A 13,198-nucleotide genomic window follows, 5' to 3' on the forward strand; every position below is an offset into this window, starting at 1 on the left:
AAACTGAGCATATCACGGGACGCCTCCGTGACCTTCACTGGCTTAAAGTGGAGAGCTGAATGAAATTTAAAGCCTTGAGTCACATGCATAAAATCAAGACTGGGAGTGCTCCCAGCTACTTGCAATCTCTTGTCAAAACGTATGCTCCTGCACGTTCTCTCTGTTCTTCTTCGCAAATTCTATTCTGTGTACCCAAGTTTAGACTGTCTAGAATGGGAGTCAGGTCCTTTTCATTTCTAGGCCCCAGACTTTGGAATTCCCTCCCCCTTGACATCCGTTCTGAGAACAGTTAAGTTCACTTCTGTAAAGCCATTAAGACCTGGTTATTCAATCAATAACTCATTAGCACTCTGTGTCCTGCGTCTCTTTGTCTCTTTTAGCGCCGGGAAACCCTTCTGGGTAGCAGTCGCGCTCTACAAGCTCAATAAATAAATAAATAAACAGACTGCTTTGCATGTATCTCAGGCACACGTGGCATGCACAAGCAGTTTTCCGCACCTACGCAGTTCCTCTCTCGAGTCTGCCCAAGAACCACAAGGGTCCTGGTGCATATAATGCCAATATGCTAATGTTTCTCCAAAAAGAGACATTGCTTAGGTGCTTGTTTACCAAGCTGTGACTTACTACTTTGAAGATTTTACAAATAGTAAAGAAACTTGAGCAGCCCAATTATTGTATGGACTAGTTTCCTATCATCATTTAAGGTTTTTTTTATTGAGAGTTCTATATATATATATATGTATATTATTGGTGGCATTCATATTCCTGTAAAGCTCTTAGCTAATATAGAAGTTATAATTTCCTACTGTTTTGCTCAAAACTTTTTCATTCTTCTTCTATTTTGCCCGTAACTGTTTAAGAATGGCCTTGCGGATCTGTGCTGTTTTCATGCTGTACACTACTGGGTTTAGTGCAGGTGGTATGACAAGGAAGACCCCACCCATCATGACAAGCAAAAGGGGTGAATCCTTCTGCCCATACCTGTGGGCCAATGTCAGACCAATTAGAGGGATATAAAACAGGAGGACAACACATAAGTGGCTCACACAAGTGTTCAACCCCTTCAAGATTTCTGTTTGCCTTGCTTTGCTCTGGATTGTCTTTAGAATCATCACATATGAAAGCAGGATGAAAAGTGAGTCTAGAGGATATGTGGAGAGTACTACAGCCAAGCCATATTTATTGTTGATTGTGGTATCTGCACAAGCGAGCTTCATCACATCTGGGTGGTAGCAAAAGGCATGGGAGAGCATATCATTGCCACAGTATGGAAGCCTGTTTAGCAAAAAAGGTGTGGGTAACATGAGGAGCACCCCTCTGATAACAGCAACCAGCCCTATTTTTGAAATGATTGGGTGCAATATTGAGTTATATCGCAGAGGGATACATATAGCGACATAGCGGTCAAATGCCATGGCCACTAAAATGGCGGATTCCATTGCGCACAGTGTCTGTAAACAGAACAGCTGAGTGAAACAAGCATGGATGTGTATTCTTCTGTAGTCAAACCAGAACACGCTGAGCACTGTGGGTAAAGTAGAAAGAGCCAGGCTCAGATCTGTGGCAGCAAGCATAGACAGTAATAGGTACATGGGTTCTCTGAGATGGTTGTCCATTCTTATGATAAGTAAAATTGAGCCATTTCCCATAATAGAGAGAAGATACACAAGGCACAGTGCAAGAGAAATGTAGCTGTTTGCAGCATCTGCCCCTGGAAAGGCCATCAGAAGAAAGGATGTAAGATGAATATTGCTCATGTTGACGGATGCCATGATGGCCTTTGGTACAAATGAAGACGGATCTATAATTTAAAGTATTTAAAAGTATAGTTAGTCAAATAAATCTGTAGTTTCTATCAGTATATAAATACATTAACAATGTAGGGACAATGTGTTTGAACCTGGAACTCTTACTTTAAGCCCAGGAGGGTCCGTTACATGTCAGATTTTCAGGATGGAGATCCTGGGTGCAGTGAGCACTGTTCCCATGGAACTTAGTGTTCTGTTTTTTTATCTTAATTCAATAGATCACTAGCTATTGTAATCAAGAGACAATAAACAAATTTACGTCTTGTATGAATCATTGTTCATTGATAAATCATATGAATCACATTATTTAATGTGTTGTATTACATTATATGGCAACATAATGCAAGCAAGTTATACATCAAATTATTATGCTTTCTCAATCACATGATCTCCTTATACAAGAAATTGTAATTGTAACATAAACAAATGATCAAGTTCTTAATGCGAAGCCCGGTGCATTTCGGTCTGTGGTCCCTTCCTCAGGAGTGAATTCTGTGAACAAACAAATATTGAATTTTACATACATATATGCTTGTCAATGAATTTACATGGAGAAAAGTCCTATTGTCCAACAAGAAAAGAATATATCCACATTGATATGTGTGATGTTAATTGAGCCTGTGTCCATAAAAAGAATAATGTTTTAAGTAAAGTACCCTAAAAAGTGAATAAAGTGAGCTAGTGATTTTGAAAGAAAGAAAAATGTGGCAAATGATCATGCTGAGAAACCAAAATGGAATCATCAAAGGTTGATGAAAAAAAACGAATGTACAAAGTGAAAAGTGATACACGTTTTTCAATAGGAACACCATAAGAGAATGACAACAGTGCACAATAAACCACACGATGATCAGCCGAGTAAAAACATACCTATATGGAAACAAATCATACTGTATCCTAAAAAATAGAAGCTCCTTAGTAAAGCTAGACACAACATGCATGTCAAAATGTAAATGTTAAATCTCTCAAAAGATTTGTACCTGGTAAATGACAATACAATCCTTAATGCGTATAGGAAAATATATACCTTGTGTGCCTGAAAATATCTTGTATGCCTGAAATATAGACAGCGTATAAATACTTGATGAATGCTATGCCTTAAACGAAGAACCCAAAAACATCAAAGGTTACGTGAACACTCACACGGAGGGAACATTGCAAGTACGATTATCCCAATAAAAATCAGATCTTGTGCTGAAAAAACATACAAAAACATGAAGTCTCTGAATGTGCATACTACTCTGATGCTAGAACAGAAAGCGTACAGAAAATAAAGAATCTTACCAAAACTTCTGAAGAAAAATGCTTGACACGTTTCGGGCTGTTTGTACAAGCACTTCAAGGAATCCACCAGCGTAAATACCAACGTGAACGTAAGCAACTTCAAGAATGGAAATAGAAAACGGACAGTAATGCAAACCTAATGGAGTGGAAAGAAAGACTCAATTAGTGTGATTTTTCAAGCCTATAATTAGACTTGCTAATTCGGACCAATTTGAACACATGCCAGATGACAATGTTCAATGTGATATTCCAAGAAATGTCGTATTGGTATGTAGGCGCTAGGGGATAGATATAATCTGATTGACAACATTACTAAATTGTTTATATATACGAAAGCCACACAGTGATCAGCTATAAATGTGCCTCCATGTCCCGTACGATAGAAAATTGAAATCAAGTTGTTAATTGTACGTGTGGGGTAGAAAAAAGAAGTGGTGTATCAGCCAAAGACGGTGTAAAGATCTGGGGCCAATGCTGTATATAGCAGTTGATTGGTGTAATATCCAGTGGGGCCCAAATAAAACAGAGATAAAAAATAGGACTAATGATAAAACTTAAACCCAGCCAGAGAAGTTAATAAATTATATTTTTTCTACTAGCCAGGTAATTTTTATTTTTTAATTTTCCATTCACATATATAGGTCCCTCACTAATATCACATACACTGCACCACACATAGCCTACTGTCACAACAATTAGTGCTCCCACATAGCTCGTAGGTCGCAGCACGCCCGCCCCGTAGAGGGACGGGATGACCCCCATGATGAAGCATGACACTAAGGGATTCTTAGTGTGTGAGGGGTATTTTAAAAGCACATAGTGCCCTCGTCTTGTCATCTCAAGAGAGAGCCTTGTTCCACGCTCATTAGATCGATAATCATCACTAAAACTAAAATTATTCACTAATGCACTTTGATAGAATCCTGCTGTCTTCATCGGGAACTCCATGGTGGGGATTTCTTTGAAGGCACAGAGATCCCAGCTGAGTCAATGGTGATCTCTAAATTTGGTGGTCTTCTGTCCATCAAGTGTGGTGCACGTAATTTCATCCGCCACCCTTCCTGGCAGAGTAAGGACCATCATACTCTAAATCAGATACTTAAAGTATTCCAAACCAACACTACTGTTCAGAACTTCACTCCAAGAATTAGTGTAATTTCAATCACTATTTGTTGTACCTTATTTTGTAATGAATATATATATATATTCATTCACTTGTTGGGCAACATTTTCTTATGTACGGAATCATTTTTAAGACTTAAGACACAAACCTGTTGGTACTAGTTCACTTTTGAGAGCTAATTCTTAACCCCTTCACTGCTCATGACGAGCTCAGCTCGTCATGAGGCACACTGGTCGTGTGCTTATGACGAGCTGAGCTCGTCATGAAGCAATGGGATTTCAGAAAGTGCAGCACAGGAGGGGAATTGCTGCAGCAATGATGTGGTTAAATAGTTAACATTGAAATTACTGGCATGACAATGCGGCCCAATACTGCAATAAACTTCCCTAATAAAATATAAATAACAGAATTTGCAGAACTTAGATTGTGACTTCTATTTCTGAAAAGTATGGTGATTGTGCATTTTCATTTACCTTAAAGTAAGGACTATTATAGCCTTATAGCCCGACGTAGCAGGCTACACCAGCTATTAAAGGCCCGCTGCAACGTTAAAGGGCAGAGCCGAAGGTAAGGGACGTTAACAAAGCAGCCGGACTTTAATATAGCCTTATAGCCCCGCCGTAGCGGGATGTAATGGCTATTAAAGGCCCGCTGCAGCATTAAAGGCCCAAGGCGAGGGACTTTAACAAAGCAGCGGGAATTTAATTGCCGGTATAGCCCTGCTACGAAGGACTGTAAGGCATTTAGAACATTCTGCCACTAGAGGGCAGAATGTTCTAACAAATAAAACAAAGCAATCAGGGAGCGCGAGGGGATCGAAATACCCTCAGGCTCCCTGAATTAAATTGTATATTACCGTATCGTTTTTGCCATATAATTACAAGTCATAAGGATAGCTCAAATGAGAGGCAGAGTCCGTGGTATCTGAGTCATACGGGCTTTAATATAATGCTTCGAAGCATGGGACATCGGGTTCCATCACCACTCAGGTTCAGGAAGGGACATTCAACATTTTATTAGCATCACACATTATATATAGTAAAACAGTATACATGGAATTGAATACAGTAGGCGTAACAGGTGAAAAGAGAGGTGATAAGAACACATGTGCGTAACAGGAGGCGTGTAAGAAGGCGTACACATGGGCGTGCACTGGACATGTCAGAGAATCGTCACATGAAACGTCACAAGTGGGTGGATGCATAGAGAAAGTTGCAGAATCAGCAGAAACTTATGACCTATATGCGCGCGCAGCTGGGCATGACGTGTAACAGGGGAGAGCTGGGGGCTTTGACTTTTGCACGAGTAGAGGAGACTAATGTCTGGGGTGTCAAAACGACCTGTACCTATAGCATATCTGATATCGTATGTTTTGAGGATGTAGTGTCTGGAGTAAAAGGTCTCTCGGGCAAGGGCCGTTCAACACTGAATGCTAGTGCGTGCATATGGATCTTCATGTAGAGTGCGGGGGCCATGGGCTTACCATGGTAACGGGAGCAGTAAATTACTTGCATGGAGACAGGAAAGCAGGGAGGCAGGGCCCTTTGCACTGCAGCCGGGAATATGTTTACCTATTTCACTAGACTGGAATGTGTTTTCGAGGAGGCTGAGCAGATATCTTGTAGGTAAAACATCATCTTGGCAAGCGAACCAGGGCGAGCCGGGCACCGCTCGTCTGAGGCAGGAAGTAAGGCAGAGGTCAGGGATGCATACCTAAATGGCAGCATTCAGAGGGAGAATGAACTCGGAGCCTCGTTTAAGGGCCTAACTCGACTGGGCCAGAAAACGTGGAGGAAAACGTGAAAGTGCACCATGTAAAGACGTTGGCACCGTAGGGCTAGAAGCCTAATTAACGGGATATTTATGCATGGCTGGATAGCTGACATGTTAACGTTGGACGCAAATGTATTTGCGTCTGTCTAGCATGAACAGAAAAGAAGTTACACGACATACAAGGAACATGAGTGCATGGATAGGGTGCGAGTGGGGGACACATTGGTTACCTGAAAATTTCTATTACCTCATTCCCTCCTTGGCCCCTACCAAACCCTTTAAGATATATCTATATTCATAAGACCATCTATCTGTTCATATAACATCATTTGTTCATCTTTTATCATTCGAGAACGGGAACTGGGACCTGGAATACAAGCTGTGGCGCACAAGCCGCAAATCGCTGGCCCACATTGCAGACAGAGACAACAACTGAATACTATGACCAATATTATTCCTAGGAATGATAACAATTTCCATCCCCAAGCAGATATCACACTCCAGAGCCAACCGGACCAAGTCCAGGAGCCTGGATTCTGGTGAATCAGGTGAGCAATTTCGTGAAGCCGTGTGATGGCCTTATACACTGACAGCGCGTTATTAGGAATAAACACGCAACAACTGGATCCGATGACTCTACAAGCCCTGCCCCTATCGGCCAGGATGACGTCAAGGACAAGGCGATTTTGAAGAACAACAATTCTAATAGCAGATTGCTCTTTGGTCAGATTACCTAAAGCAGAAGTAGTTTCGTTCACTACCGCTTCCAATATTCTAGTTAATTTGCGTATCAATTTACTGTTCTGAACAGGACCTACAAAGAAAAAGAATCCTTTATTGAAATCTGTGTATTGTTCCCACGTTGTCTCAGTCTGATCGACAATTGGGGTCTTGATCTCCCTTCTATGTCTAATATTCACAAGCCGTGAATTCCTATGATAATCAGGTGGGGCTAGGAAAACAGGTGGCAATAGGAACCCAATATAACACGTTCCATCCCAATCAAGGGGCAGATGTACATAAGCGGTGTGACCACAAGTGAAATAAGAATGGCGAGAGGCTTTGAAAGTAGACTTGCCTTTGTCACTGAATTCAACCACAGTATTACAATCACTGTGTCCTAGATGTACTGAGCCATTCTTTCTGACGCATAATTCACCTTTCACTGGCAAAACTGTAATAAACGGCAAGTTCGAATTAGTCTCGGACTGGACGTTCAGGATCATAAGATTGAGGGAAAAATTACCTAATTTATACACTTCATTTTCTAGGTCGGTCCCTTTCCTTTGGGGAAGACCATCTGCATCTGGGAAACATGCTTTATTCATGACTGTATTCAGGTTCCCCCAAATCCAATTGCCTTCGGAAACTTTGGACTTACTGTCTAGGGAGGACATTAAAGTAAACCATGCACCACATGAACCATTATGTGTGAACGGGTAAGGAAAGAGAGGCAGAGCTCCCTTGTATTTCTGATAAGGTGGGAGTCAGCCACATACCCAGCAATTGGTGGCATTGCTGGCCTGATGAGTATGGTGTAACATACGAATGAATGTATTGTTGCACATCGCTAATCGATAGGAAAGTTCATGTGGGGGCAGGTCGCTAAAAGAGTGCTCTACAGTGTCATTAGAGGAAGCATGTATACGTGAATAAAGAGGAAAAAAAACATGTAGCATTAAACTTGTGCATATGATCGTAAGACTCAGAAGAAACATGAAAATTAATGTTATTACACATCGACTGTGCAACTTTTTACAGTATTGTTCTCGTTTCTTCATACGCCTATCTCTCTGACTACTTGGGTCTATCTTATACATGTCAGAAACCTGTCTAACCGCTTCACCCAGGGGGGGACTTAAACAATTAAACGCTGTCTGACTTACTAGACCTTAGCTTGGAACGATACTCCTGTTGAGGAGTTTTCTCTATCAGGGGGAGTTTAGAGTCAGAGTCCGATAGGGGGCAGTCTTTAACCGGAGTGTCTGGACACAGTCCGTGAAATTTTTTAATGTGGCTGGAATGCAGCCATCCCTTGCGTCCTTCCAACTTAACGGCGGTCCTCGTCGTCATCAACACCAACTTTGGCTGTTTCCACCTCGGCTCCAGCGGACTTGAACGATCAAAGTTTTTCACAAACACCAGATCACCCGGAACGACTTCATGCGATTTTACTTGGGTGTTGTCCGGGAAGGCAGCTGCAACCTGTGAACGACATGATTGTAGTGCAGACATCAAGGAAGCTAAGTAATCTGTCAGCATATTACAGTCAACATCAGTAATCTTACGGGTCATAGGCGTACCTCACATATTGGGAGGCCGCCCGAAAACCACCTCATAAGGAGATAGTCCGGTTCTGGAATGAGCAACCATGCGCATATAGAAGAGGGCAACTGGCAAAGCTACTATCCAATCTACTCCTTTTTCTGCACAAACTTTGGCTAAGCGTGTTTTCAAGGTCTGATTATGTCTCTCTACGAGACCAGCTGCTTCAGGGTGTCGTACGCAGTGGAACTTCCACTGGTAACCTAATAGGAGTGATACCTGTTTCATGAGCTCGGACGAGAATGGCTGTCCATTATCTGAGTATACGACACGGGGCAAGCTGTATCGCGGGAAGAATTCACGAACCAACTGCTTGGCAGTGGTCGCGGCAGTGTAATCTGGATCTGGATATGCTTCTGTCCATCGGGAAAGGGCACATACAACTACGAGGACATATTTAAAACCTCTACATCTGTCCATCTGGATATAATCCATCTGGAGGACTTCAAAAGGATGGTCAGGAGGATGAAATCCACCTTGTTCCATGGGAACACCTTTGCCTGGATTGAACTGACAACAGATCATGCAGGTACGCACTTTCTGTTTTGCTGCTGCTCGTAAATGTTTATTGAACCAGAGGTTTTGAATGCTGTCTAACATAGCTTTTTCTCCTAAGTGTGCTGGACTATGTGCTGTGTTAATGATTACTTGAACCATAGAGTCGGGGAGGAAGGATGTGGCTCTTCCCTTCGTCATCCATCCCTGATCTGTCTGGATCCCTCCTTGTTTAGTCCATTTCTTGATTTCGTCGGGAGTAGCATGTGTCTGTATGTCGAGTACGTCTAGAATGGGATCCTTCACTGTCATACAATGTGTCTGTGATGTCACGTCAGTCTTTGTCGTGTCCGTTGGGATGTCTGTCTGAGCTGTGAGTTTAGCTGTTCGATCTGCCAGGTTGTTACCCTGAGAAATAGTGTCGATGGCTTTAGTATGTGCTTTGCACTTCATGATAGCAATGGATGCAGGTAAGTGTATTGCTTCTAGCAGAGCTTGAATGAGGGGACCATGCTGTATCTTGGCGCCATGAGAAGTTAAGAAACCTCTCTCTTGCCAGAGGATACCAAAGTCGTGAACGACTCCGAATGCATACTGTGAATCTGTGTATATGTTTACTTTCTTGTTCTTGGCTAGTATACAGGCTTGGGTCAAAGCAATGAGTTCTGCTGCTTGAGCAGACAAGGTGTCAATACGATGTGTTTCTATGACTTCAGTTTCAGTGGTCACTGCATAGGCGGCCACTAACTCTCCTGTGCTTGTTCTCATACATGAACCATCCACGTAAAGTGTCAGGTCGGGGTCGGATAATGCAATGTCTGTCAAGTCTTGTCTGGGCTTCGTTACAGTATTGATGACTTCTACGCAGTCATGTGGTGTCAGATCAGTTGTGCTCGAGGGTAACAATGTGGCAGGATTTAATGTGTTGCATCGTCTGATCTCTATGTGTGGCTGAAACAATGTCAATTCATATCCTGTCAGTCTTGCTATGGTCAAGTGCTGAGTCTGGGTACGGTTCAGAAGAACTTCCACGGAGTGTGGAACTTGTACTGTCACGGGATGTCCTAACACTATGGAATCGCTTTGTCTGATTGCTAGAGCTGTCGCTGCAACTGATTTGAGGCACGCAGGCAGAGCCTGGGCCACTGGATCCAATGTACTAGAAAAATAAGCACAAGGCTTATGGTGTCCTGCTTGATCTTGTGTGAGTACAGATAATGCTGTGCCATCGCGTTCAGTAACAAAAAGTGTAAAAGGTTTTCTGTAACATGGTGTCGCTAAAACTGGTGCTTGACATAAGGCTTTCTTTAACTCGTCAAAAGCTTGTGTATGTTCCTGAGTCCAAGGGAGGACAGTCGAAGTCGCTGCCTCCTGTGTTGTCAATTGTATAAGTGGTTTAGCTAGATATGCGTACTGAGGGATCCATTGTCTGCAGTAAGAAGTGAGGCCAATAAAGGCCCGTACCTCCTTTTGTGTCTTGGGTTGTGGCAGATGTGCGATTAACTGAATGCGGTCTGGTGTCAGCTGTCTCCCCCATTTGGACAGCAAGTGCCCAAGGTATACCACTTGCTGGGCACAGAATTGTAGCTTCGAAGGGGACACTTTATGCCCCTTTTCGGCCAAGAAATACAAGACAGTCAGTGACGCGCGCTCGCAGTCACGTTCGGTCCGTGCAGTAATCAACAAGTCATCTACATATTGCAGCAGAGCAGTGTCAGCAGGCATGTGGATACTGTCTAGTTGTCTTTTCAGTGCTTGACTATAGATGCTAGGACTTTCCGTGAACCCTTGAGGTGCACGTGCAAATTTGAAGCTTCGGCCATTTAAAGAGAATCCGAATAAATACTGGCTTTCAGGATGAATGGGGACACTAAAGAAAGCGTTCTTGAGATCTATTACAGTAAAAAACGCTGCTTCGGAATCAATAGCCGTCAAAAGAGAAGATATGTCTGGCACTACCGGGTACTGTGGAACAATGCATTTATTCAGTTCTCGAAGATCAATCACAAATCGGTAGACTGGTGGTGCATTTGGGTCAGTTCGTTTAAGAATTGGAATGATCGGGGAATTACATACATTGGAGTCAGTTTCAATAACTACTCCTTGGGCAATGAGCTCGTCAATAATCTTCAGTAAAACTGTTACAGCCTCGGTGGCAATTTGTATTGTCGGATTCGGGGCAGTACAACTCCTTGCTTGATAGTGACACGATAAGGTGTAATGTGCATACAACCTACATCAGTTGGACCTTGTGCCCATAAATGTTTTGGTACATTCTGCAATCTGGGATCAAAATCTCGTAACACATAATGACCTTTAAAGTCACGTAGGAACAATCTTACTCCTTCCGGAGAACAACATATTACAGCACCTAGTGCTTTCAACGTTTTAATACCAAGCAGATTTTCAGGACATGCTTTCGTAAGTAACAAGTCTGTAGTACGGGACAATGGACCAACTTCAAGGGAAACTGGCTTTGACACTTCATTAACAATAGGCTTTCCTGAAAAACCCAGGGAAACATTCTGTGAGCCTGAGAAAGGTGCCCCTGGAACCTCGTCATGACTAATGGTAGTTCTGCTCGCCCCTGTGTCAATCAAAAATGTTCTGTCTTTCCCTAATACCTGACTATGTACATAGGGACCATCTGGATCTACAGGAACCTCGATGAGGGGCAAGCCAACCTCCCTCTCTAGGCTGTTTCATGTGTATTGCTGATAATCGGGGTAATCTGACTGTGCATACTGGTACATTTGCTGTGTGACATGTTGCGTGGCAGCAATAGGCTGGGGTTGGGGTACAGCTACTGTCTGTGGTGCTTGCTGTGGTGGTGGTTGCGTGTTCTGTGGAATATTCTGTGGGACGTGTTCTGGTCTAGGTGGACGCGGTCTCTCTTTCGTTTTGCCTGTAGCAATATTGTGTTTCAAAACCAAACACTCATTTATGTAATGACCTGGCTGTTTACAATAGTTGCAGTTCCCTTTAACGGGAGCTGTATATTGACCTGGCGGTGCTTTACCCTTTTTATGACCGTCAGCTGGAACAGATTGGGCAACTAGTACTTTCATTTTCGTGTCTCTCATACGTCTCTGTTCATGATCATGTTCCTCTCTAATTCTGTTCTGGTGGTACTGTAACATTTGTAACATTTGAGAAGGGGTATTTGCTTGCCATGTGCTCTCGACTTTCAGTACTCTATTTTTAACTTGTGGTAGGTAATTCTCGACTAATTTGGTTACAAAAAGATGTGGATATGATTCGCTACTTGTTTTCAGGCCACTATTTATAATGAAACATTTCTCAAATCTAGAATAAAAATCACTAGTGTCTTCGTCTTGTTTCTGTTTGCAGGCTGAGATTGCATCCCAGTCTTCCTTTTTAATTGTCAATAACCTCGGCAAAACCTGTACTAATAATCCTGGTAATGCTTTAGCTTTTTCCCCAAGACCAGTACCTGGGACTCGTGTATTTTCCTCGTCTTCTAATTCAGCCCAATTATCCTTTTTATCTCCCACCTCCCATTCTTTCTCTTTCAGTTTTTCGTAGATACCAGCCGGCAACAATACCTTTAACATTTTCAGAATGTCGGAATATGTATAATCTCCCATTAGTAACATGTCTTTTATTTCCCGGTGAAAACCTGCCGGATCTTTATCATGACAGGGCACTATTTTCTTCATTTCTAATAGTTCCATTTTGCTTAGGGGTGTGTATACGAATACTCGCTGAAGCGTACCCCCTGCGGCCTGGACGGGGTGCACTTCTCGTAAGGGATTCTGTCTATCCATATGGAATGGTTGTCTTACTGGGGGTGGGACAGAAACGAAATGTGGAGTCAAGAAAGTTCTGTATTTGTGTTGTTGTTCTAGAATGATATTAATTAAATCGGTACCTAGGCCTCTCCATCTTTTTAGGAGTAATTCTTCCAAAATATTATACAGGGGACCTGGATCAGAATGCTGACTCTCATATAATGAAATGAGATGCTGGATCATGTACATACCAGCAAGTCGCTGTTCGTCTGGGGAAAGAGTCAAAAACGTTTGTGCTACTGAATCATCTTTATATATGCTATCATTTCCAGCCCATTGGACTGCCGACAGTGCTAATTCCTGATCTCGCATTGTACTAAGTTCATGGTAACCTATTCTTTCTTTCAGTAATTTATCGGTGTTTTGAAACACATGTTCAAGAGAACATTGTTCTGGTATGGGAGAAAGGAAACGTTTCTTGTTTTCTAGGCGAATGGGTCTGTCAAAAGGTCTATCAAAAGAATACTGTTTAGGAAGTTTCACTCTACCTACGTACGCCATCGTTTCTGGCGTTTCTTCTTCAGTGCTATCTACCTCCTCCTCTGAATTATCACTCTCTTTCTCGGTTCCCCTGGCTT

At 42.5% G+C, this 13,198-nt stretch overlaps 1 protein-coding gene across 1 annotated transcript; it reads right to left on the reverse strand.

Annotated features, from left to right (window-relative positions):
* Positions 1-836: 836 nt before the first annotated feature.
* LOC147661100 (olfactory receptor 51G2-like) lies at positions 837-1,772 on the reverse strand. Its single transcript, XM_086951328.1, has one exon. It carries the CDS (start codon positions 1,770-1,772, stop codon positions 837-839), a length of 936 nt encoding a protein of 311 aa, XP_086807454.1.
* Between the last annotated feature and the right edge of the window lie 11,426 nt (positions 1,773-13,198).

Source organism: Lissotriton vulgaris, unplaced genomic scaffold (assembly GCF_964263255.1).
Source record: "Lissotriton vulgaris unplaced genomic scaffold, aLisVul1.2 SCAFFOLD_235, whole genome shotgun sequence".
In the NCBI taxonomy this organism is placed as follows: domain Eukaryota; kingdom Metazoa; phylum Chordata; class Amphibia; order Caudata; family Salamandridae; genus Lissotriton; species Lissotriton vulgaris.

Excerpts from the sequence above, each read along its gene's own strand:
- LOC147661100 (XM_086951328.1), bottom strand. The coding sequence starts at position 1,772 with ATGGCATCCGTCAACATGAGCAATATTCATCTTACATCCTTTCTTCTG.